Source organism: Hyperoodon ampullatus (assembly GCF_949752795.1).
Source record: "Hyperoodon ampullatus genome assembly, chromosome: 17".
Taxonomy (NCBI): Eukaryota; Metazoa; Chordata; class Mammalia; order Artiodactyla; family Ziphiidae; genus Hyperoodon; species Hyperoodon ampullatus.
The window spans coordinates 77,539,263-77,562,095 of NC_136930.1; the positions used below are offsets into that span (position 1 = coordinate 77,539,263).

General features: G+C 59.1%; 3 protein-coding genes across 5 annotated transcripts; 1 reads left to right on the forward strand and 2 right to left on the reverse strand.

The window, feature by feature from the left end:
* Positions 1–11,409: 11,409 nt before the first annotated feature.
* Positions 11,410–13,405, reverse strand: TMEM249 (transmembrane protein 249; the record flags this gene model as incomplete). Its single annotated transcript, XM_079722179.1, has 5 exons — positions 11,410–11,629; positions 11,893–11,978; positions 12,236–12,431; positions 12,547–12,641; positions 12,895–13,405. 5 exons carry the CDS (start codon positions 13,403–13,405, stop codon positions 11,480–11,482), a joined length of 1,038 nt encoding a protein of 345 aa, XP_079578305.1. The 3' UTR covers positions 11,410–11,479.
* Positions 13,406–13,796: 391 nt separating this feature from the next.
* Positions 13,797–16,839, reverse strand: FBXL6 (F-box and leucine rich repeat protein 6; the record flags this gene model as incomplete). The annotated part of the gene is made up of 9 exons (XM_079722396.1): positions 13,797–14,019; positions 14,313–14,559; positions 14,648–14,879; positions 14,948–15,061; positions 15,148–15,255; positions 15,331–15,462; positions 15,765–15,828; positions 15,993–16,151; positions 16,427–16,839. The coding sequence occupies 9 exons, from the start codon at positions 16,837–16,839 to the stop codon at positions 13,869–13,871; spliced, it is 1,620 nt and encodes a 539-aa protein (XP_079578522.1). The 3' UTR covers positions 13,797–13,868.
* A 479-nt stretch (positions 16,840–17,318) lies between these two features.
* On the forward strand, positions 17,319–19,575 carry SLC52A2 (solute carrier family 52 member 2). 3 transcript variants are annotated; one of them, XM_079722421.1, is made up of 6 exons: positions 17,319–17,335; positions 17,688–17,932; positions 18,043–18,167; positions 18,549–18,910; positions 18,997–19,120; positions 19,229–19,575. In XM_079722421.1, the coding sequence occupies exons 2-6, from the start codon at positions 17,803–17,805 to the stop codon at positions 19,439–19,441; spliced, it is 954 nt and encodes a 317-aa protein (XP_079578547.1). In that variant the 5' UTR covers positions 17,319–17,335; positions 17,688–17,802; the 3' UTR covers positions 19,442–19,575. The 3 variants fall into 3 exon arrangements, with proteins under 3 accessions (XP_079578547.1, XP_079578545.1, XP_079578546.1); XM_079722419.1 differs by having other exon boundaries at positions 18,043–18,910; XM_079722420.1 differs by having other exon boundaries at positions 18,043–18,910; positions 19,274–19,575.
* The last annotated feature ends 3,258 nt before the right edge of the window (positions 19,576–22,833 follow it).

The window sequence follows — 22,833 nt, forward strand, 5'->3', positions numbered from 1 at the left end:
CATTTGTTGCAGGAAGGGGCCCCCTCCCAGGGCCCGAGAGCGGGCTCTTGTCTAACACTCAGAAATGAACTGTCCGAGGAGACACACGTGCTGACAGAGCAAGAGACTTTATTGGGAAGGGGCGCCCGCGCCCCAGGCAGAGAGCAGGGGGGTCAGGGACCCCAGGAGGACGGCTCTGCCACGTGGCTCGCAGTCTCGGGTTTTATGGTGATTGGATTACTTTCTGGGTTGTTTCTGGCCGATCTTTCTGACTCAGGGAACTTTCTGGTGGCACATGCAACCACTCAGCCAAGATGGATTCCAGCGAGGAGGATTCTGGGAGGTTGGTAGGACATGTGGACTGGCGTCTCCTCTTTCTTTTTTTTTTTTTTGCGGTACGCGGGCCTCTCACTGTTGTGGCTTCTCCCGTTGTGGAGCACAGGCTCCGGACACGCAGGCTCAGCGGCCATGGCTCACGGGCCCAGCCGCTCCGCGGTACGAGGGATCCTCCCGGACCGGGGCACGAACCCGTGTCCCCTGCATCGGCAGGCGGACTCTCAACCACTGTGCCACCAGGGAAGCCCCTCCTCTCTCCTTTTAGCCTTTCCTGTATTCTTCCAGTTGGTGGTGGCTTGTTAGTTCCGTGTTCCTTACCAGGATCTCCTGTCATAAAATAACTCATGCAAACTGTTACTGTCTTTGCCTGGCCAGGGCGGGTGGTTTCAGTCAGGGTTTCCCCTAACAACTGTGCCCCATGGTGGGGTCCAGCTAGGAGAGGCTGGGAAAGGACAGCTGGAGATACTAACTGTAAGGTCGGATCTTAACAGATGGCACCACGAAACAGAGGAAAGCTTCAAGTGAGCTTTATTAGGGGGCGCTCCCGGGCGAGGTTCACTGGTCCGAGAGAAAGGGGCCAGAGAAGTCGCGCCCGGGCGAGGGTTGGGCAAGATTTTATAGGGGAAGAAGGGAAAGGGGTGTGGTGAATCTGGGAGGGCTCAGGGAATTCCTTATCTGGTGGTCTCTTCGGGTGTCCTGGCACTATCTGGTGCCGTTTACATCAGTCTTGGGACCGCTAGTCCCGCCCCTCGAAAGGCGGGAAGGCTGGGCCGGGTGGAAAGCCCCCAGGTCAGTTCCTGGAACTCAGTGGTCCGGAATGTCTCCAGGTCAGTTTCTGGAACTGGGTGGTCCGGAGAGTTTCGGTCTGATGCAGCCTGTGAATCTGATTGTGTTCCCCTGCCTTGGGCCAGTTGGCCTTACACTAACCCCTTTGGAAAGTTTCAGCCCCCTTGTGCCGGAGGCCACCATGAGTCTCTCCCACTGAGAGCTGAGGTAGGTATAGGGGGCTTTGTTGCAGGAGAGGGGAGTGGGTCCCAAGGCAAGTCCACTTTGGCCTCCAGCGGACCCAGTGGGTTGCAGGGCACTGTGGCACTCGAGGCCCATGCAGGGACCGTACCCCGAGGAGCCTCTTGGCCTCAGGGTCTCTGTCCACCAGCCCCACCCTGCCCAGGTTCACACTGCAACAGCTGGTCCCAGCCCCTTATCCATGTCTAATGGGAAGGATCTGGTGTTGGTTCCCTCTGCCTTCCTCTGCTTCGGTGTGTGCCACTTCCAGGCCGGGCAGGTCTCATATTACTGAAGAGCCAGACTTTAAGCGGGGACGCCCAGTGTTGTGTCCCCAGCACCGTGCCCCCAGCAGAGCCAGGAGCCCTGTGTGTGCCCACCCATGGGCCCGTGGTCACTTTCTCACCTCCCTCTGCCCTACTCTCTGCCCCAGTGGGTGTATCTGGAACCGGTTCTGCCTTCACCCCCCTAACCTATATTGAACATCAATCTGTGCTCTGAAGCAGGGGCAGCAGACACTGGTCTCTGCGCCCCTAGAGCCCACAGTCCAGCCCAGGAGACAGAGGCGAACCAGTAAAGCTTGGACGATGCGAGCAGGAAGGGGAAGGACTGGGAGGAGACAAGCAGTGGAGGGCTACTGAGACTGAATAGTACTGGGGGAAACAACCCGTGCAACGGTCCTGAGGCCACAGTGGGAGGAGTGTGGGCAGAAACCCTAGGCCAGAGAAGGGCAGGTGCGTGAGGGAGAGCAGTAACGAGTTGAAGAAGGAGAGGAAGGGGGCAGAGACTAAGCCTGTGAGGTGGTTATGGGCTTTGGCCTCTATTCCAAAGGGGATGGGATTCTGTGTCTTTCAGGAACAGGAGGGAGGCCAGTGAGGGTAAGCAGAGGGGTTGAGTTTATCCAGGTGAGCTAGTGAGAGAGGCATGTGAATCAAGGGGCGTGCAAGGGAGAGGTGGCAGTGATTGTGGAATCTAAACCAGATGAGGAGAGGGTGACGACACATCATCCTGGGGCTCTGGGGCGCTGGAGTCGGCAGTGAGCTGGGAGGGGTGATGGGCAGAGAACCGGGTGTTGAACCGAGATGCCGGGGCGGGGTTGGGGGGTTACTGGAGGTGACAGGGTCCAGGGTGTCATTGAGGCAGAGGATGAGGTCACTGGCAGGAAGAAGAGGTCAACACCGAGGGGCCGGGAGTTGAAGGGTGGTCCACGGGAATATGGAGACCACCAGGAATTCAGGCCTGATGCAGCGATGCGGCAAGGGCTGGGGTGGGTGGTGGGTGGTGGGCGGTGGGCGGTGGGTGCGGCCGATGGCCGATGGACGTGTCAGCCAGGACTCGTGGGTGGAGGAGGGGCTGCGGGCTGCAGCAGGAAGAGGGGTCGTGGCACTTCCAGGCCTGGGGGCCAGGCGGGGAGAGAGAAAGCAGCCCCGGAGAAGGCTGGCGGGAAGGGAGCCAGGTGGAGGGGCCGCGGTCGGGGGGGGGGGAGAGCAAAGGCTGAGTGACGGGGCTGAGGGCGTGGGGGGCTGCTGGAGCCTGGCCCCGGGGGAGGGTGTCAGGACTCAGGGGCTTTACTCCTAAACAAGTGACGTGTGCTGGGAGGGGCTCATGGGAACAAGGGCTTGAGGCAGACCTGCTGGGGCCGGAGGTCAGAGCCACAGCAGGGAGGCCAGACCCCGAGGCAGCTGAAACCGGCTACCTGAAAAAGACCAGGAAAAACAAAGGGTGAACATCAAGGTAGTAGAAAACGAGTGCAGTAAATATAGCAATGGTTACTCTTCTGACAGTAGGAACAAGTAGTATTAGGTGAACTTGTGCAGAACAGAAATGCTGGTACTCCCAAGGGGTTAACAGGAGATTTACTACACAAGAAACGAGGCCTCGCCAGAAAAGTCATGCAAATTAAACAATGAAAATGTAAATTCAGGGTTTTGTGGGGGGGGGCTTACATTTTATTATAGAAAATATCAGACATGCACAAAAGTGTAGAGAGTCAGACCATGTGACTGTCACCACCACCACCAGTTCATGGCCAGACTGGTTTCCTTTTTGCCCTCCCCGCATCGCAAAGCGCCACTCTTCTCTTAGGAGCTAAACAAAGACAGGAGAGCAGGTGGCCTGGCTGTCCTGTGATGGAGCCCCAGCCTCCTGCTCTGAGTCCGTCCAGCCCTACCCAGGGGCACCGGAGGTATGACTGGGCCCTGCCCCCTTCCTGTTTGGGGCAGGGTGTCCCCTTAGCCTCCTGTGTCCAGGGTCTCCAGCTGGCTATCTGAGAGGCCAGCTGCCCCAGAGTGGCCCAGATCCCTCCTCAGTCCAAGGGATCCGACTGCCCGACTTGCTCCCAGCCTTGGTCTCATTCAGCCTGAGCCTGAGCTGGAACTCCCATACGCTTCAGACACCTCCGTGTTCCCGTGTCAACACAGGCATCTGCCCAATCCAGACACAGGCCACTAGTGTCCCCCACAGGACTGTTCTTTGGGGAGTTTTAAAGGAGACACGGTAGGGGGACGGGCAAGAGAGTGAGCTCTGGGGAGGAGGAGGAAGGGGGGAGAAGGCGACCAGAGGGACTGCAGGGCAGGGCTGCCTGGGCCACCAACAGGTAGGCTCTGGCAGCAGGTGGTGGACCGCCATCCCTCCTACGCTCCGCAGAAGCTTGGCATGTGGTAGCCTGGCAGCCCCGCACTTCCTGACACAGTGTGGACCCCCGTACCCTCACTTTCCTGACCTCTCCATGGGGTTGCCACTTTCATTCAGCCTTTGCTCTGGAACATCGCGCCCCCATGGCTGCCTCCGCAACCCCCCTACCCCAGCTCTGCCCCAGAGAGATGGCCGTGCTCGCTGCATCGTCTCTGCGGCCCGTCCACCTCCTCACTCTCCCAGGAACCTGGCCCCCGAGGACCACACTTCCTCAGCAGGGGCAGCGGGTCATTCTTCTGAACACGAGCCGGCCTACTTCCAGTCCCATGGCCACTCCTAGGACTTTTCTCTGTGGTGCACACGTGACACGTTGCCCTGATCGTCTTCCCAGGAGGGACGCTGGTCTGCAGGGGACAACTTCAGCTGTCAGAGGCTCCAGGGGTTGCCCCTGGCCCCATGTCCCAGCCTTCTCGTGGTGGCTGGCATCCAACGGCTGGTCGATGCAGGAGCCAAAGGCCTGGCATCTCAGCCTGGCGCGGGCACCTCTAGCTGTTCCGACCCCAGAGCCCTCGCGGCGGCACTGGGCTGTCCTTGGTCCTCCTGCGTCCTCTCTTCCCTCCATGGGGTTGATCACAGCGGCACATCCTGCACACTCTGCCTCAGTGTCTCCCTCTCGGAAAGCCCGGGCAGGGAGTTGAAGTCAGGAGTGGTCCAAGAAGGCCTGGACTGAGGCAGACTCGCTCACTGCCTGGCTGGCAGTGAGGACCCGCCACGGCTGCAGGTGGGGCACGGACAGGCCGGGGCACAAGGCCAAGGTCCAGCGGTTAAAACTTTCACCCGTAGTGAGCAGGGCTCACACAGCAGGAAGGGACGCACCAGCGGCTGGAGGGCCTGGTGTTTCAATTGTGCAGGAGCCACAGTCGCGATAGAGGCCGTGGGCGGGACGGCCGTGGCTCAGCTCTGGTGAAGCTCCGATGGAAGGGTGATGACAGGCTGAGAGCCTCGCCTAGCCCCGGAAAGCCCAGCCCCTTAGTGGCAGCTCGCAGCTCTGCAGCCAAAGTGCAGAGAGTGCCGAGGGTCAGGCCTTGACTTAAGCATCAGAGTAGCTGAGCTCCAGAGAAACTTGGACGAGTGTCCACTTCCAGCACAGAGTGCAGTTACAGGAACCAAATTTACCATCCTGCCTGAAACAGCTAAAAAAACAAGGCAAGATAGGGCTTCCCTGGTGGCGCAGTGGTTGAGAATCCGCCTGCCAATGCAGGGGACACGGGTTCGAGCCCTGGTCCGGGAAGATCCCACATGCCACGGAGCAACTAAGCCCGCGAGCCACAACTACTGAAGCTTGCGCGCCTAGAGCCTGTGCTCCACAACAAGAGAAGCCACCGCAATGAGAAGCCCGCGCACCACAAAAAAGAGTAGCCCCCACTCACCACAACTAGAGAAAGCATGTGCAGCAACAAAGACCCAACACAGCCATAAATTAATTAATTAATTTTTAAAAATAACAAAAGGGAGGACGGACACAAACAGGTTCCCATTCAAAAAAAAAAAAAAGGGCTTCCTTGGTGGCGCAGTGGTTGAGAGTCCGCCTGCCGATGCAGGGGACACGGGTTCGTGCCCCGGTCTGGGAAGATCCCACATGCTGCGGAGTGGCTGGGCCCGTGAGCCATGGCTGCTGAGCCTGCGCATCCGGAGCCTGTGCTCCGCAACGGGAGAGGCCACAACAGTGAGAGGCCCGCGTACCGCAAAAAAAAAAAAAAAAACTAGGCAAAATAGATGAAGCAATGGATCTCAAGACACTGGGCATCAGCAATGAAGGACAGTGACCCCTGGGAGGAGACAAACAAGGTGAGCCCTATGATCACCCCAGGTCACTGCCTAGAGAGTGTGTCCAGGCTGTGGCACAGGTGGGCCACCCGGGCAGACTCCCCAAGTTCAGAGACAGAGCTGGGTGTCTGGGAAGGCCGGGGTGGCCAGAATTCGCAGGACAGAGTACCAGGGAGTACTTTCAAGAAGAATTTAGAGAAAATATTTCCAACCTAGAACTTGCTGGGTTGGAAAGTAAGGTATTTTTCACTCCTAGTGTTTCTGGCTTGCAAAAGGTTCTCAGATTAAGAAATGGCCTCTGGGCCAAGATCAAATCCAGAGCACCACCAGTGAAATGTGTTCTCAGTGTGAAGATTAAGTCAAGGGTGTGGCTGTAAGACTTCACATTCAGGCCGCTAAAAGACATAAGGCAGTGTTTTGTAAACCCTCCCAGCTAGACAGAAGAGCTTCTAAGAATCTCAAACACATTTTAGACAGTACCCTGACTTGCAGCTGAATTAGAGTGGGCTCTTCCTTGAACAGATCTCTAGGTGTGAATCTTGTTTAATTGAGTGGGTTATAATTTGATACATAGAAAACCTACATGGTTTTTAAAGGAGTCATACTAGCTTGGACTGAAAGAGATAAGAGATCATTCAAAATGAAGAGACCTCGGGCTTCAAAATTTCTATAGACAGAAAGTAGGTCAAGAGCGTGGGCCTTTCCTATAGAAAAGGAAGGATGACTCAGGAGAGAGCCAAGAAGCTAGAGGGTGGAGTCAAGAGCCTCTGAGGGGGGGACTTCCCTGGTGGACCAGTGGTAAAGAATCTGCCTTACAATGCAGGGGATGCAGGTTCGACCCCTGGTCAGGGAACTAAGATCCCATATGCCATGGGACAACTAAGCCCGTGTGCCACAGCTAGAGAGCCCACACGCCCTGGAGCCTGCGTGCCACAACTAGAGAAGAGAAAACCCACATGCCACAACTAGAAAGAAGACATGCACCTCAACAAAGAGCCTGCACGCTGCAACCAAAGATCCTGCATGCCGCAACTAAGACCCGACGCAGTCAAAAATAAATAAAATAAATAATCTTTTTTTAAAAAGGCCCTCTGAGAACAACTGGGAAACTACTACCAGACCACAAACGGACACCAACTGAGGAGGATTTCCTGCTCCAACATATGCTCATCTGCATTTCAGACTTTCTCTTGACCATAATTGCTACACACCCTTCACCCCTTCCTTTTTTTTTTTTTTCCCAGCTGTGTGGCTTTCAGGATCTCAGTTTCCCAATCAGGAATTGAACCTGGGCCACAGCAGTGAAAGCCTGGAATCCTAACCACTAGGCCACCAGGGAATTGTCACCCCCTCCTTTTATTAACTGAAGTTTTTTTTTAGTTAAAAAAAGTGTTGGGTCTTTATTGCTGTGCGCAGGCTTTCTCTAGTGGCAGCAAGCAGGGGCTACTCTTTGTTGTGGTGCGTGGGCTTCTTGTTGCAGTGGCTTCTCTTGTTGCGGAGCACAGGCTCTAGGCATACGGCTCAGTAGTTGTGGCTCACAGGCTCTAGAGCACAGGCTCAGTAGTAGTGGTGCACGGGCTTAGTTGCTCCGCGGCATGTGGGATCTTCCCGGACCAGGGCTCGAACCCGTGTCCCCTGCATTGGCAGGAGGATTCTTTTTTTTTTTTTCGCAGTACGTGGGCCTCTCACCGCTGTGGCCTCTCCTGCTGCGAAGCACAGGCTCCGGACGCACAGGCTCAGTGGCCATGGCTCATGGGCCCAGCCGCTCCGCGGCATGTGGGATCCTCCCCGACCAGGGCACGAACCCGTGTCCCCTGCATTGGCAGGCGGACTCTCAACCACTGCGCCACCAGGGAAGCCCGGCAGGAGGATTCTTAATCACTGCACCACCAGGGAAGCCCTTGTAGACTTTTTAACGAAGGCCATCCTGACCAGTGTGAGGTGGTACCTTACTGTAGTTTCGATTTGCATTTCTCTAATAATTAGTGATGATGAGCATCTTTTCCTGTGCCTGCTAGCCATCTGTATGTCTTCTTTAGAAAAGTCGATATTCAGGTCCTCTGCCCATTTTTGAATCGAGTTGTTTGTTTTTGATATTGTGTTGTATGAGTTCATTGTATATTTTGGATATTAACCCTTTCTCAGATATATCATTTGCAAATATATTTTCCCATTCAGTAGGTGGCCTATCATTTTGTTGGATGTGCAAAAGCTTTTTAGGTTGATGTAGTCCTATTTGTTTATTTTTGCATTTGTTTCTCTTGCCTGAGGAGACGTATCAAAAAAAAAATTGCTAAGACTGATGACAAAGAGGGTACTGCCAATGTTTTCTTCTAGGAGATTTATGGTTTCAGGTCTTACATGTAAGTCTTTAATCCATTTTAGTTTATTTTTGTATATGGTGTGAGAAAGTAACCCAGTTTGATTCTTATGCATGTAGCTGTCCAGTTTTCCCAACACCATATTGAGGAGACTGTCTTTTCTTCCTTGTATATTCTTGCCTCCTTTGTCATGGATTAACTGACCTTGTACACATGGATTTATTTCTGGGCTCTCTATCCTGTTCCATTAATCTATATTTCTGTTTTTGTGCCAATACCATACTGTTTTGATGACTGGACCTATGTAGTATAGTTTGAAATCAGGGAGTGTGAATGCTCCAGCTTTGTTCTCTTTCTCAAGATTGTTTTGACTATTTGGGGTCTTTTGTGTTTCCATACACATTTTAGACATACTTTGTGAATGGGTTTGTGAAGAATGCCACTGGTATTTTGATAGGGATTGCATTGAATCTGTAAACTGATTTGGGTGGTGTGAACATTTTAACAATATTAATCCTTCCAATCCATGAACACAGTATATCTTTCTATTTGTTTGTGTTGTCTTCAATTTCTTTTTTTTTTAAATATTTATTTATGTGGTTGCTCTGGGTCTTAGCTGCAGCAGGTGGGCTCCTTAGTTGCAGCTCGCTGGCTCCTTAGTTGCGGCTCACCAGCTTCTTAGTTGCAGCAGGCACGTTCCTTAGTTGTGGCATGCAGGCTCCTTAGTTGTGGCATATGAACTCTTAGTTGTGGCGTGCATGTGGGATCTAGTTCCCTGACCAGGGATCAAACCCAGGCCCCCTACATTGGGAGCCCGGAGTCTTAACCACTGCGCCACCAGGGAAGTCCCTCATCTTCAGTTTTTTTCATCAGTGTCTTACAGTTTTCTGAGCATAGGTATTTTACCTTCTTAATTAGATTTATTCCCAGATATTCTTTTTAATGCAGTTGTAAATGGGATTGTTTTCTTACTTTCTCTTTCTGACAGTTCTTTGTTAGTTTATAGAAATGCAACAGATTTCTGTATATTAATTTTGATGTTGCAACTGTACTGAATGAATTTATTAGTTCTAATAGTTTTTTGGTGGTGTCTTAAGAATTTTTTATGTATAGCATCATGTCATCTGTAAACAGTGACAGTTTTATTTCTTCCTTTCCAATTTGGATTACTTTTATATATTTTTCTTCTCTGATTGCTCTGGCTAGGACTTCCAATACTATGTTAAATAGAATTGGTGAGAGTGGGCATCCTTGTCTTGTTCCTGATCTTAGAGGAAACACTTTCAGTTTTTCACCATTGAGTATAATGTTAGCTGTGGGCTTATCATATATGGCCTTTATAATGTTGAAGCAGGTTACCTCTATACCCATTTTGTTGAGAGTTTTTATCAAAAATGGATGTTGAGGACTTCCCTGGTGGCACAGTGGTTAAGAATCTGCCTGCCAATGCAGGGGACACGGGTTCAAGCCCTGGTCCAGGAAGATCCCACATGCGTGGAGCAACTAAGCCCGTGCACCACAACTCCTGAGCCTGCACTCTAGAGCCCGCAAGCCACAACTACTGAAGCCCGTGTGCCTAGAGACTGTGCTCCACAACAAGAGAAGCCACTGCAATGAGAAGCCCACGCACTGCAACAAAGAGTAGCACCCGCTTGCTGCAACTAGAGAAAGCCCACGTGCAGCAATGAAGACCCAACGCAGCCAAAAATAATAAATAAATTAAAAATAAAAATTTTAAAAAAGGATGTTGAATTTTGTCAAAAGATTTTTCCACATCTATGGAGATGATCATATGATTTTTATTCTTCAGTTTGTTGATGTGGTATATCACATTGATTAATTTGTGGATATTAAGCCATCCTTGCATCCCTGGGATAAATCCCACTTGATCATTGTGTATGATCCTTTTAATATGTTGTTGGATTTGGTTTGCTAATATATTATTGAGGATTTTTTAAATCTATGTTCATCAGGGATATTGGCCTATAATTTCCTTTTTTTGTAGTGCCTTTGTTCCTTCATTTGGAACATATTCCTCTGTAGCCTCATTTGCCTAATTCTCTGTTTTTATTTCTGTGTCATAGGTAGGTCAGTTATGTTTCCTGATCTTGGAAAAGTGGCTTATGTTGGAGATGTCCTATGTGACCCAGCAGCACACTCCCCTCTGGTCACCAGAGCTGTATGCTCTAGGGCTGCCCTCTGTGTGGGCTGCAAGGGCCCTTCTGTTGTGGCAGGGCCTGCTACTGTGGGCACACTGGTAGATGGGGCTGGCCCCTGGACCAGTTGGCTGCCCGACCTTGTCTCACGCAGAGGGTGCAGGCTCACTGGTGAGTGGGGCTGTGTGGGGCACAGGGGATCCCAGGTCTGGTGCCAACCGCCAACCTGCTGGTGGGTGGGGCTGGATGCCTACACACCTGGCTGTTCAGCCTACTGGCTGGTGGGCAGGTAAGCCCCCAGCACTAACGGGTACAGTTGGTTTAATGTTCTAGTGCTGCCATCTGGAAATTCTTAATAACTTTTTAACAAGGACCTCTGCATTTTCAGTTTGCATGGGGCCCTGCAAATTATGCAGCTGTTTCTGGTTCCAGGGACACTCAGCTGATACAATGCACAAAGACCTGGGTCGTGAGCATGGCCCTAAGGAAAAATGCTGACGGGGAGACCCAGGTGCCTTCTCTGCTCCCACAGCAGCTTCCAGCACCCAGGAGGCAAGAACACCCGCTGGACAGGGAACGTGGGACTGGGGTTCCAGCAGACAGGCAGGAGCACGCTCCAGGGATATGTTGGGTCTACTCCCCAGCAGGCCTTGAGCTCTGGCCTAGAGCTCCGCAGGGGAAACTCCACTAGTGTCCAGTGCGGGATCCACCCCTAGGCACAGTGCTGGACCTTCGGCGGTGCCCCCATCCCATTGCTGATTGGACTAGAACAGCACCTGACCCAGACTGGACCAATTAGATTCTGACTCCTGGATTCTGCTCATTGGTCAGCACTTCTGAAGCCTGGAAGGACCAGTTCACTGCTACTGACCAAGAGAGGCAGTGTGTCCCACACGTGTTCTAGAGGCCTGGCTACTTGTCACCCTCAGTCCCACTGCGACCCCCATCTTCCAACCCAAACTCTGGGGTTGCTCCCTGAAAGGCTCCCTGAGGCCCTTCGAGGTGTGCACCACAGGAGGGCCCTGGGGCGGCAGCCCCCACCGCACGGAGGAAATGAGCAGGCTTGAAGCAGGAGGTCGCTTTATTGAGAAGAAGGCCAGTGGTCAGGTGGAGGTGGGAGATTGAAGGGGAAGGGAGAATGCAGTCCTGGGGTGGGGGAGGGGTGGGCGCCAGCTGGCAGCATCACAAGTCCTGGGCTGACCTGTTAGAGTTCCGCTTGTCCTAGGCACTGGTCTTGCGCAGCAGGATGCTTGGGCTGAAGGCGGCCCCCGGCGGCCAGTGGCGGACCACGTGCCGGTACGACGTGGCCAGGCAGTCGAAGTAGTTAATGTTGAGCTTCCGGGCAATATGACGGCCGAGGTATTCCATTTGCTGTGCGAGCGGGTGGCGGTCAGCTCTTGCCCGAACAAGAGCTGCGCCGGAGGCGTCCCCTCCCCTTGGCCAGACCGCACCTCCAGCCCTGCCCGTCAGCCCCGGCGCCCTCTCCGCCGGCTCCCAGCTCGAGGGCCTGGGCCAGGACCCCGTTGTATGCACTGGCCCTATCTTAAGACCCTAAACAGTGGCTGGCGTCATGTTGAACCAAGGAGGGGAAGGGAGCGTGTCTGGGACCCCGTGGCCGGCTGGAAGGGACCCACCTCGTAGCGCTCCGACAGCTGCACCAGCACCAGCGGCTCCAGCTTGTGGCCGCACAGAACCAGCTGGAAGAAGCACCTTCCGTAGGCTGGCAAGGGGCAAGCCGCTCAGCCCCAGGTCTCTGGAGAGCCGGGGGCGGGGGCTCCGGGGGCGGGGGCTCCGGGGGCGGGGGCTCCGGGGGCGGGGGCTCCGGGGGCGGGGGCTCCGGGGGCGGGGGCTCCGGGGGCGGGGGCTCCGGGGGCGGGGCTTGGGCCAGTTGACTGCTCCTCCCCACTCCACGTGGCTTCCCCTTCCCCTGCACGCCATCCCCCCCCACCCCCGGCCGCGGCCCGCCCCGTGCGTCACCATCGGAGCTGAGCGCCATGCGCACGTAGACCAGGTGAATGGGGCCCTGACACACGGTGCGGCCCTGGATGGAGAAGTGGTACACGCCGCGCTCGTGGTTCAGCACCAGGCGGCGCCGCGGTAGCGACGAGATCATGAGCCACAGGCCGACGCCCACGCCGTAGGCAGGGAAGCCCCAAGTCTCCTGCTTCTGCACCTGTGGGCGCCGCGGGGACTTTCTGAGCCGCCGCGGGACCCGGGGGCGGGGCACCGAGTGGGGGTCCGGCCCCCAGGGTAGGAAGGCCGTGGGGGGCGGGCCCAGGAGCTCAGACCTCGCTCACAAGCCCGAAGCTGACGAGGAGGAAGCAGACGATGAAGAGCAGCGTCCCCTTCCACAGCGTGTCCAGGTAGTACTCGAGCACGAAAACTGGGGGCGGCGCGGCAGGGGCGCGTGAGGATACCAGGCCCCTACTCGCAGCCCGAGGTGGAAGTGCCAGGGCTTGGGCCCGGAACTGCCCGCCGCCCGCAGGGCCCGGGGCCGCTGTCAGGGTCCAGCCTGCAGTTCCAGCGCTCACGCAGGCCGCAGCCGGCCCGGCCCCGCCCCGTTCAGATTCCAGTCCCCGCCCCGCGTCCCCGCTCCGCCGGGTTCTGGTCCCCTCGCAACTGAGTGTCGCCCTCACCGTTGGGCTGCTGCTGCGTGAACGGGTAGAAACTGTTGTTCTTGAGGCGCTTGGCCAGGTTGCGCTCGGTGCAGAAGAGCCCTTGGGCCCAAAGCTGGAAGGGCTTGCTGCCGGAGGTCGTAGGCAGGCCGCTGACCCGGCCCTTGGGGGCCTGGGTCGGGTACAGACCGTCAGCTGTGCGGCTCGCCTGTTGCCACTGCCCACTGCTCACAGCCACACTCATACCTGGGAGAATAAAGCCTTCAGGGTTGCGGTCCCGGAAGGAGCAGTTCTCAGGCGAAGGCAGGGGAGCGACACCAAGTGGCGGTCTAGGCTGGGCTATGCTGGGTTCTAGAAGCTCTGGGCGGCGGGTTCTAGAAGGGGCCGTCCTGTTGATCATCCCTTCTCCAGGGAGTCGTCCGGCCCGGCCCTGCGGTGGGCGTGCACTTCCCCCGCTAGTCCCCACCCCACTGGAGGCCCCCTGTACAGCCTGGTTCACAGTCCTGGCCTGAAGGGTGGGGTAGTGGGACATCCCAGGCCTGAGCTGGAGAGGAATCTGTAGGCAGGTGCCCCACAACGAGCCCCGTAGCTGAGCATGGCCTCCCCTTCTCCATTGCCGCCTCTGCCTGGGTCTGAGCCTCATATACAATCACAGACATCTCACCTTAGTGTCCCTGAGGGTGGAAAGCACACACACACACACACACACACACACTCACACTCACACTCACACTCAGTCCAAGATTTGAGCCCAGGATTGAGCAGGCAAGGCACAGCCAGAGACTGACTCAGGAGCCCTGGGGGGCTGCCCCCAACGCCACAACACACAGGTTCTGGGCCAGTTCTAGCCCCAAGTAGTTCCCTCAGGGACAACCCCTAGCCTCTCACTGGGATACCAAAGACCACACATGAGTTCCTAAAAATGTTTTATTGTAACAAAATGCTCACACATTCAAAACTGGGAAAGGGGTCAGGGCAGGGCTGGCTGGAGCTGCCTAGCTGGGAGCGGGGAGACTGGTGAGCAGCTGCTGCAGGCACCGCTGGACTTCCTCTGGGCCCCTGTAGGCCCGCTTCAGGCCCCGGGGAAGGCAGCGGCAGGACTCCAGGTTGAGGTACAGCAGACCTGGGCAGTTGCTGATCACAGAGCTGTGGGAGCAGTGCAGGCCATGGGAGATTGAGCCACTGGCCCCAAGAAGACCCAGGCACAGCATGGCTGAGCCAGTCTAAGGAGCCCTCTCTACCCTTGCACCGCAGCTGGCTCTGCCACCTACAGCCATCAAAGCCCAAGCCCAGTACCCTTGGTGTCCCTAAGGCCAACCCCAGGCAGGGGCTGGGCCAGTATGGGCTCCCTTTTCAGACCCCTGGAGCTGGCAAGCCACGCAGGACAGGGGATCAAGCCATACTGGCTCCAAGGAACTGGCGGGGGTGGGGATGCTGACCTGACTGTGCTTGGTGTGACCCGGGTGCCCCGGAGGTTGAGGGAGCACAGTGCCAGGTGCGAGCCCCCAGGGGTGCCTGAGAAGGAAGCTAAGGCCTGCTCCAGGTCCTTCTCACTGAAGCCCTGACCACTCAAGTCCAGCTCCTGCAGAGTGTGGCACCACTTCTGAGTTAACAGAAGGCTGCCTTCCTTGGCTAGAGTCAGCCGGTCTGACATGCCATACAGGCCCAGGTGAAGCTGCTCCAGCTCTGGAGGTGAGAGGAATGGGCATGAGCTGCGGGGTGGGCAAGAATCCCCACATCCCACCTGCCCAGCCACCACCCGGGGAGTGCTGACCCTGACATGGAAGATCATGCAGGCCAGCAGGTGTGATTCGAGCACAGCCACGGAGATCCAGCAAGCGCAGGTGAGGGGAACCGTGGAGCAGGCGGTCCAGGACCTCGTTGCTCACAAAGTTGCAGGTGGAGCTGGCAAGGCAGAGCTCCTCGAGGCTGGGGAAGCCTGGGCCAGGAGTCGTCGCTCGCCCGGAAGGCTTGGGCAGCCACATCAGGTTCAGCAGCCGCAACACCTGGGAGCGAGGCCCAGGCTGCAGATGGGGAGGGGGGTGACAGGTGGAAGAGGTGGGGCGGCAGGTACCTGCAGCTGGGGGCAGCCTTTCTGCAGGGCCTCGACAGGCAGCTGGAGGGGAGTGCTGTTGTGGTTGAGGCCAGTGCTCACCTCCAGGAGCTGGAGTTGTGGGCAGCAGCTGCCCTGTGGAGGAGGGGGAGAGGTGGGGGCGGAGGCCTGGCGGTCCCTGGCCCAGCACCCAGCTCTGCTCCTGCCCATGACCGACCTACCAGCAGTGCACCCAGGACAGCTGTCGTCTGGGAGCTGTAGGTCAGCCACAGCTTCCGCATTCGGGGCCCCGCCTCCTCCAAGAAGCTTACCACAGCCGTGGACTCCACCTGGAGACCCAGCACAGAGGTACCGGTCAACTCAGCCCAGGCTTCCTTGGGGCCCCTGGGGACTCCTGGGCTCACCATGGAGTGCTGTATGTCCAGGCTGTGGAGCTGGGGGCAGGCTTTGGCTAGCATGATCAGAGTGTCAGGGGTCACACCGTGGCAATCGGAAAGCTTGAGGAAGGTGAGCCGGGGACAGGACTCGCTAACCAGCTGTGGAAGACAGAGGGCCAGCTGGGGTTGGGGGAGGGCAGGCTGTGGTCCACAAGGGAAACAGACCAATGGCTGGTGCCAACCGCACTTTAGTGCCTCAGCAATGGTCTCCTTCCTGGCCATGCCAGGCCTACCTGGGTGCTCCCACCTCTCACACCTCCCTGCTGGAAGACACGCCAGGAAAGGAGAACCAAGCAGGCATCTTCATGGGGCATCGTTGGGCCCCACAGTACCTGACCCACTCCCTGGTGGGTAACCCCAGAATGTCATGGCTGGCGTGCAGGGCAGCCTTGAGCTCTCACCTTCAACACAGGGTGTACCTGGGACTTCCAGTGGATGAGAGTCAGCCTCTGGAGCTGTGAGAACCTGGGCCGACAGCAAAGACAGAGCTGCACAGTGTTCCCACACTGCCCCTTCTGCCAGCCTTCTCCCCACCCATCACCTTCGTGCAGGGATGCAGGAGGGGGCCTGGGGCTTTCACACAACACACAAGGGGAATGAGGGGATAAGAAAAAGATGGAACTGCTCACCGACTGGGCATAAGCCACTCCAGGGAAGCAAGAAGCTTCTTCTCAGTCTTGGTCCCACTCTTGGCGGGGCGGCCAGTCAGCGGGGGTGACAGGGTGAGTGTGTGCCAGAGCGCTGGCTGGGAGGCGGCCTCGTGCCAGCGGCGGCACACGCGTGCAGCCCTGGGAGAAAATCTCACCTGAGGGGCCGGGCCTTTTGTGGTCGATGCTCGCCCTCACTGGCTGTCGCTATGGGGTTTTCTAAGAGGAGGGACCTGCCCCCCGCCAACTCTCACAACGCTGCGGACCCCTCAGTTCAAAGTCGGGCCCCTGGGATTCCAACTGGACGCCCTGAGAGACTGCGCTCCCTGGGACGCGTGTGTGGGCGCTCAGCCACCCGCTGAGTGCCTAAGAGGTCAGCCTGAAACCCGGCGCTGTGCGCGATGGTCCTGGGGTACCTGCCAAGGAAGGGTATAGGCCCATCCGCCGCCACCAGCAGCCCGAAAATCTGCAGCAGGATTTCCAAGGGAATGCGGTCGCCCCAGCCCGGGTCGGGCTCCTGGTGCGGTGCGGGCGCGGGTGCGGGTGCGGGTGCGGGTGCGGTCCTGGGCTTGGCCTTGGCCTCAGCGGCGCGGGCCCCGTGGAGCCGCAGCCGCTGAGCACGGCGGGCGGCGCGCCTCTGAGCGCGGGGGCGGGCGGGCCCCGGGCCTGGCAACACCAGCAGCATGCTGTCCGACTGCAGCAGGTGGTAACCGGAGCCGCTCGGCGCCAGCCGATCCCACCACCAGTCCTCCGCCGAGCGGCTCCGCGCCCCGGCCAGCGGCAAGATCCGGACCCTTTGCCGTGCCCGCCGGGCCGCACCCGGAGCCATAGCCACTCGCTGCGTTCCGAGTTCCGCCCGGGGGAGCGGAAGAGGCGGCTCCGGCGGCGGAAGGGGTGGGGCCGGCGGGGGCGCGGCTTGCCTCGGGGGGCGGGGTCAGGGCCCCGGGCAGGCCCTCCCGCCCCTGGACTCCCCACTCGATTTCCGGAGCGGTATATCAGGCGCTGGGGCGCGCCGGCGGGTGGTTTCTCCGAGTCCCGGCGGGTGAGTTGGAGTCCTCGCTCCCGCTCGGCTGCGTTTTGCGGCCCCACCGGTTCTGGGCTGGGGCCTCGACCCTGGGCCGGAGGTGGCGCCCTCGAAGTGTGGCGGGACGGCCGGTCGCCAGGTCAGGGAGCGCGCGTGTTCAGGACCGGGAGGCGCAGGCACCCCAGCGTACCGGTCGGCTCTCCGTCGCCCCGCTGACGCAGCGAGGGGCGGTGCCCGCCGCGGCCACACCCCCAGCCCCGACTTGGCTCCGGCTGTCTCGGGTCTCGCAGAAGCAGCAGAGGTGTGCTTGGCGCCTGAGAGGTGGACCTGTCCCGGAATCCTTGTCCCGTATCCGTGGGGGGGGGGGGGGGGGGGGGGGAGTACTCTGGCGGCCTCGGTAGTTCACACCCGAAGATCATCTCCCTCTTTCATCATCCTCTCCTGGGCTTCGGCGCCTTCTTGCTTCCCTGCCTGCCGGCCTTTGCTGTGTCGTGACCCCGGCACAGGCTGCCGGTGTGCTTGGTCCCTTCTTCTCCCCATCCCCCACCCCCGGCATCCCCCCAGTTTCCCTGGCCTTGGCCGTCTGGTCCTCTCCTGACGATGGTTCTGTGTCTCTCCCTTGTGATTCTGCACACATGTTTCTTTCTTTCAAGCTAGACGAAGCCTTCAGTTCCCGGAGGAGCCGAAGCGTCTTTTTTGGACCCAGGTGGGGAAAGAAGAGCTGGTTGTGACCTCTGCCCTGTCCTGAAGGTTCCAGCCTTGGGCTAAATGGCGGCACCCCCTCTGGGCCGTCTGGTGCTGACCCACGTGCTGGTAGCCCTCTTTGGCATGGGCTCATGGGCTGCCATCAACGGGATCTGGGTAGAGCTGCCTGTTGTGGTGAAAGACCTCCCCGAGGGTGAGTTCATGTGGGCAGGGGGCGAGGCTGCGTGCGGGGGAGGTGGCTTGCAGCTGCTCTCTGGCCCTGCGCATCCTGCCCGACACGCTTCCTCCTTTTTTTCCTTGCAGGTTGGAGTCTCCCCTCCTACCTCTCTGTGCTTGTGGCGCTGGGGAACCTGGGTCTGCTGGTGGTGACCCTGTGGAGGCGGCTGGCCCCGGGCAATGGCGAGAGGGCCCCCATCCAAGTGGTGCAGGTGCTGAGCGTGGTGGGCACGGCCCTGCTGGCCCCTCTGTGGCCCCACGTGGCAACAGTGGCGGGGCAGGAGCACTCCGTGGCCTTCCTGGCTCTCTCCTTCGTGCTGGCGCTGGCCTGTTGTGCTTCGAATGTCACTTTCCTGCCCTTCCTGAGCCGCTTGCCACCTTCCTTCTTGCGGTCCTTCTTCCTGGGTCAGGGCCTCAGTGCCCTGCTGCCCTGTGTGCTGGCCCTAGTGCAGGGTGTGGGTCGCCTCGAGTGCCCACCAACCCCCACCAATGGCACTCCTGGGCCCCCCATTGACTTCCCAGAGCGTTTTCCTGCCAGCACTTTTTTTGGGGTCTTGTCCGCCCTATTAGTCGTTTCAGCTGCCGCCTTTCAGGGTCTCCTGGTGCTGTTGCCGTCACCACCGCCTGTACCCACAGGAGGCCCAGGGCCTGGCCTGCAGGTGGGAGCCCCAGGAGTGGAGGAAGAGGAAGAGGCCTCACCCCTGCAGGAGTCTCCCAGCAAGGCGGCAGGCACCACCCGCAGCCCAGAACCTGTGGCCCATCGGCTGCTCTCCACCCGTGGTGTCTGCCTGCTGGGCCTGCTGGCCGTCACCAACGCTCTGACCAATGGTGTGTTGCCTGCTGTGCAGAGCTATTCCTGCTTGCCCTATGGGCGCCCAGCCTACCACTTGGCTGTGGTGCTGGGCAGTGCCGCCAACCCCCTCGCGTGCTTCCTGGCCATGGGTGTTCTATGCAGGTATATGGGCAGCCCAGGCCACTCAGGGTGGGACTTAGGGGTGAGAGCCTGGGCCTGAGCCCTGAGTTTTTGCTCACCCCTGGCAGGTCCCTGGCAGGGCTGGGCAGTCTCTCCCTGCTGGGCATGCTCTTTGGGGCCTACCTGATGGCGCTGGCAATCCTGAGCCCCTGCCCACCTCTGGTGGGCACCTCTGCAGGGGTGGTCCTTGTGGTAAGTATGTTGGGGGACAGTGAAGCAAAGAGGGTGGCAGTAGGGAGGGGGTTCACTCTAGAGCAGGGGCATCTCACGCTCAGCCTGCTACTGTGTCCACCTTCCCAGGTGGTGTCGTGGGTTCTGTGTCTCGGCGTGTTCTCATACGTGAAGGTGGCTTCCAGCTCCCTGCTGCATGGGGGGGGCCAGCAGTCGTTGCTGGCAGCTGGCGTGGCCATCCAGGTGGGCTCTCTGCTCGGCGCCGTGGCCATGTTCCCGCCCACCAGCATCTACCACGTGTTCCGCAGCGGGCAGGACTGTGTGGACCCCTGTGGCCCCTAAGCCTGAGCAGGTGGGGACTCCGCTCCACTCCACTTGTCTTCAGGTTGGGGTTGCCACAGTGCCTGCGTGCCCACAGCCCAGGGAGGCCCAGCCTACAAGCAGCCTGCTCACGGACGCCTGCGTACTCCACAGGAGAACCTGGCACTGCAGGCCAGGGTTGGGACCACAGAGCAGGCTCGGAGCCAGGGCCCGGCTGGGGATGTGGATTTGGCCCAGGCCCAGGACCTGTGTGTGATTTGTACAATAAAGCGTGTTTATTTCATGAGTTAGAGCTAACCCTAGGAACAACTCTTGCCGTGTAGATACACCTCTCTTGAGCTAGAGCAGTAGCCTGACCTGTTCAACAGGGGCCTGTCCCACTCACTGGGGCACTCATAGATCCTGGGGGTCATGGAACCTCCTCCTAAACACAGATACACATACAGAACTGCCCAGAGGGAGGGTGAAGGCCAGCCCCCAGGGCCTGGAGTGTAGGCCAAGGACCCACACAGGCCGTGCTATGGCAGTCAGAGGCTGTGTGGTGGGCCGAGCCAGCCAGGCACGAAGGTCAGGCCGCATGGGCTGCCTCGTAGTCGCTGCCTTTGTGGCCTGGGTGTGGCACACTTACCCGCTGCTTTATGGGAGGATCCTACTGGCGGATTTGTGCCAGGGGCTTGTTGCCAGGTCCTGGCACAGAAAGGGCTCGGCGAGTGGGACTTAGAAGAGACCGGGGTATGAGGGTCCATCCGATCTTGGGATTCTTCTGCCCAAGGACGTGGTCCCCTCCCCGAAACCACCAGCCTCGTTTGTAGCTCCTGTGATCAAACCTGCAAAGGCCCCAAACCCTTTCTTCACACGGACGGACAGTGACTGCCTTCCCCCTGGGCTGCCGGCGGGCGGCTCTGAGCGGCCCACGCTCTGTTCCCACCCTGGGGCAGCAGGCCAGGCCTTTGCTTGTTGGTGTCTGCAGGGAGCTCAGCACCAAACACAGGCTGTCCGGCACCGGGGGCTCCCCCACACAGGACTGGTGGGGACTGGAGTGCGCCCCCAGCCAGGAGGGCCGGGAGGATCTGAGAGGGGGTTCAGACGGGGGCTGCCGCGGGGCGGGGGCCTGGACTTCTGCCGCCGCCGCCTCTGTGCCTCCTGGGCAGGTGGGGAGCAGAGGCCTGGGGGGGACACCTGAGCCGTGAGCCACTGTGACTGGCGTGGTACCGAGAGCCCATTCTCACAGGCAATGAGCCCCGCTTCCACAGGGGGCCCTGCAGCTGCCAGGGGCCAGGCGTGGGCCCCGGGAGGAGCGGCTCCTGCCCTGCTGGCCAGCTCTCTCCGGATGCCCTTTCTAAGCTTCTGAAGCCGGTTGTCCTTGACTCGGGCTGCGCAGAGCCTTCTCGGGGTCTTCCTCCCCGGTCTTGGCGGGACCGGCTGAGCTGAGGGACTTCCTGGCGGGAGAGAAAGATCCCCAGGCCTTGACCCCGCATCAGGCATATGGTGGGACCAGGCTCCCAGCTGGCCCAGACAGAGCCCAGCCCTTAAGGTAGAAGGCCACCGCCCTCCAGGGCGCTAACCACCCGGCCCCCTGACCTGATAGGGCTGGGGAGGGGGGCGCTGGCAGGCGGGTGTGAGCTGTGGAAGCCACCTCTGGAGAGTGGGAGGGAGGAGGCCGAGGGCGTGTCGGGGGTGGCGTGGCCCCGGGCCTCCGCGTGCCCTCCCCTGGCCTCTCTGACGCTGCCCTCACCCCTCCCCAGCCCACCCTGGGGCCGGAGGCTGGTGGAGCCTCCCCCCAGTTCCTTCCTGCCTTCCCTCACGTTGGGCGTCTGTGGAGCCTCCCCTGCCGGCGTGTGTGTCTGCGCCACGTATGCCAGGCGTGAGGGCCCCGGGAAGCAAGGCACGGTCTCCCGAAGTGGAGGGGAGGGGTGGCGTGGCGTGGCGTGGCGTGGTCTTGAGCCCCGGAGGCCAGGACCGCAGGGGTGGCTTGAAGGAGCCCCTGCCCTTTGTTGTCTCCAGGACGTCCGGTCAGCTCCCCGAAGGGAACAAGGCAGGAGCCCAAACAACCAGGGGAGGAAGACGCCTCGGGGCCAAGTCCTAGAGAGCTGCTGGCACGCCCTTCCTCTCGCGTCCAGGCCTGAGGCCAGTGGCCGGGAAACAGCGCGGCCCACCACGCCAGCCCCTCAGAGCTGAGCGTCCCCCCAGGGCCCTATCCGGGCACGCACACCTCCAGCTGGACAGCAGGTGGCCAGCCACTCAAGCTCACAGCCCTACCCAAAGGGTCTCTCAGGCCCGGGGTGGTGAGGAACTTGAAGGAGACCCCAGAAGGGAGGCGGTGTCCCCAGAGCGGAGCCCCGGGCCCTCTGTGGTCCGTGGCTCAGGTTCTCTCGAAACCAGAGAAGAGCCAGCCAGGGTGTGCCCTGCCACGCGCAGCCCCTCCGCAGGTGTGTGGCCACTGCGGCCACTCCCCCAAGACGGAGAGGGACGAGGCTCACCGGCTCTGGCCGAGCAAGTAGGGGTGGGGCCTTCACCTTCCTTCAGTCCTGGCTTCGTCAGCCCACCGGGGTCCCTAGGCAGGGGTGGGTTCCGACGCGGGCATGAGTGTGACAACACCTGGGTGAGGGGACGGTCACACCCCTCATCTGCGCCTGTTCAGAGCCCCACTGCCTGACTTGGGGACAAGGGATGAGTCCTTTCAGGGGCTCCCTCCCCTCCATGGATTCAAAGGGACCTCCTCGCTTCCATGGGGAGTGGGGCCAGAGGGTGGGAGTGTGGGAGTGACGGCCTTTGGTGAGGGAGCGGGTGCAGGTCATCAGCAATTCCAGAATCGGCCACTCTTGGACCAGGCCCACACTGTCTTGGGGTGCTGCCCACCTCAGTGGGGCCACATGCTCTCTACTGCACTTTCCAGGGGCTCAGAGGCCCCTATCGTTCTAGTGGGCTGTCAGTCACAGGCCCCTGCCTTCCACCCTTTGGCTGGGTGGGTGCCCGGCTAATCCAGCTGTGGTGCCCACCCTCCTGCCCATGGTGATTGAACTGGGAACCCTGGCCCTGGGGAGCAAGTCAGGCTCTAACAGAGATTTGTCTCGGGGGTGTCGGTCATCCCAAGAGCTATAAAAAATACCCAGACTACTCAGGGTGCACACCAGAGGATGAAGGCGTCCCAGAGGCAGGCAGAGCGAAGGGTGGAGAGGCAGAACTCGGAGAGCATTCTGGGATCTCCTGGATCCAGCTGTCCCCGAAGCTGAACCCCTTGGACTTGTAAGTTACGTGGGCTCACAATTTCTTGCTTAAGTTGAGTTGGTTCTTGTCTGTCACAGCTGCAGGAATTGTGAAATCCTCTTTCGTCTCCTCTCTGAAGCGTTTAGGACTGTTCAGACCTTGCACGCACAGCACTGGTTAATCTTTCCTTGCCTGGGAGAGAGTCG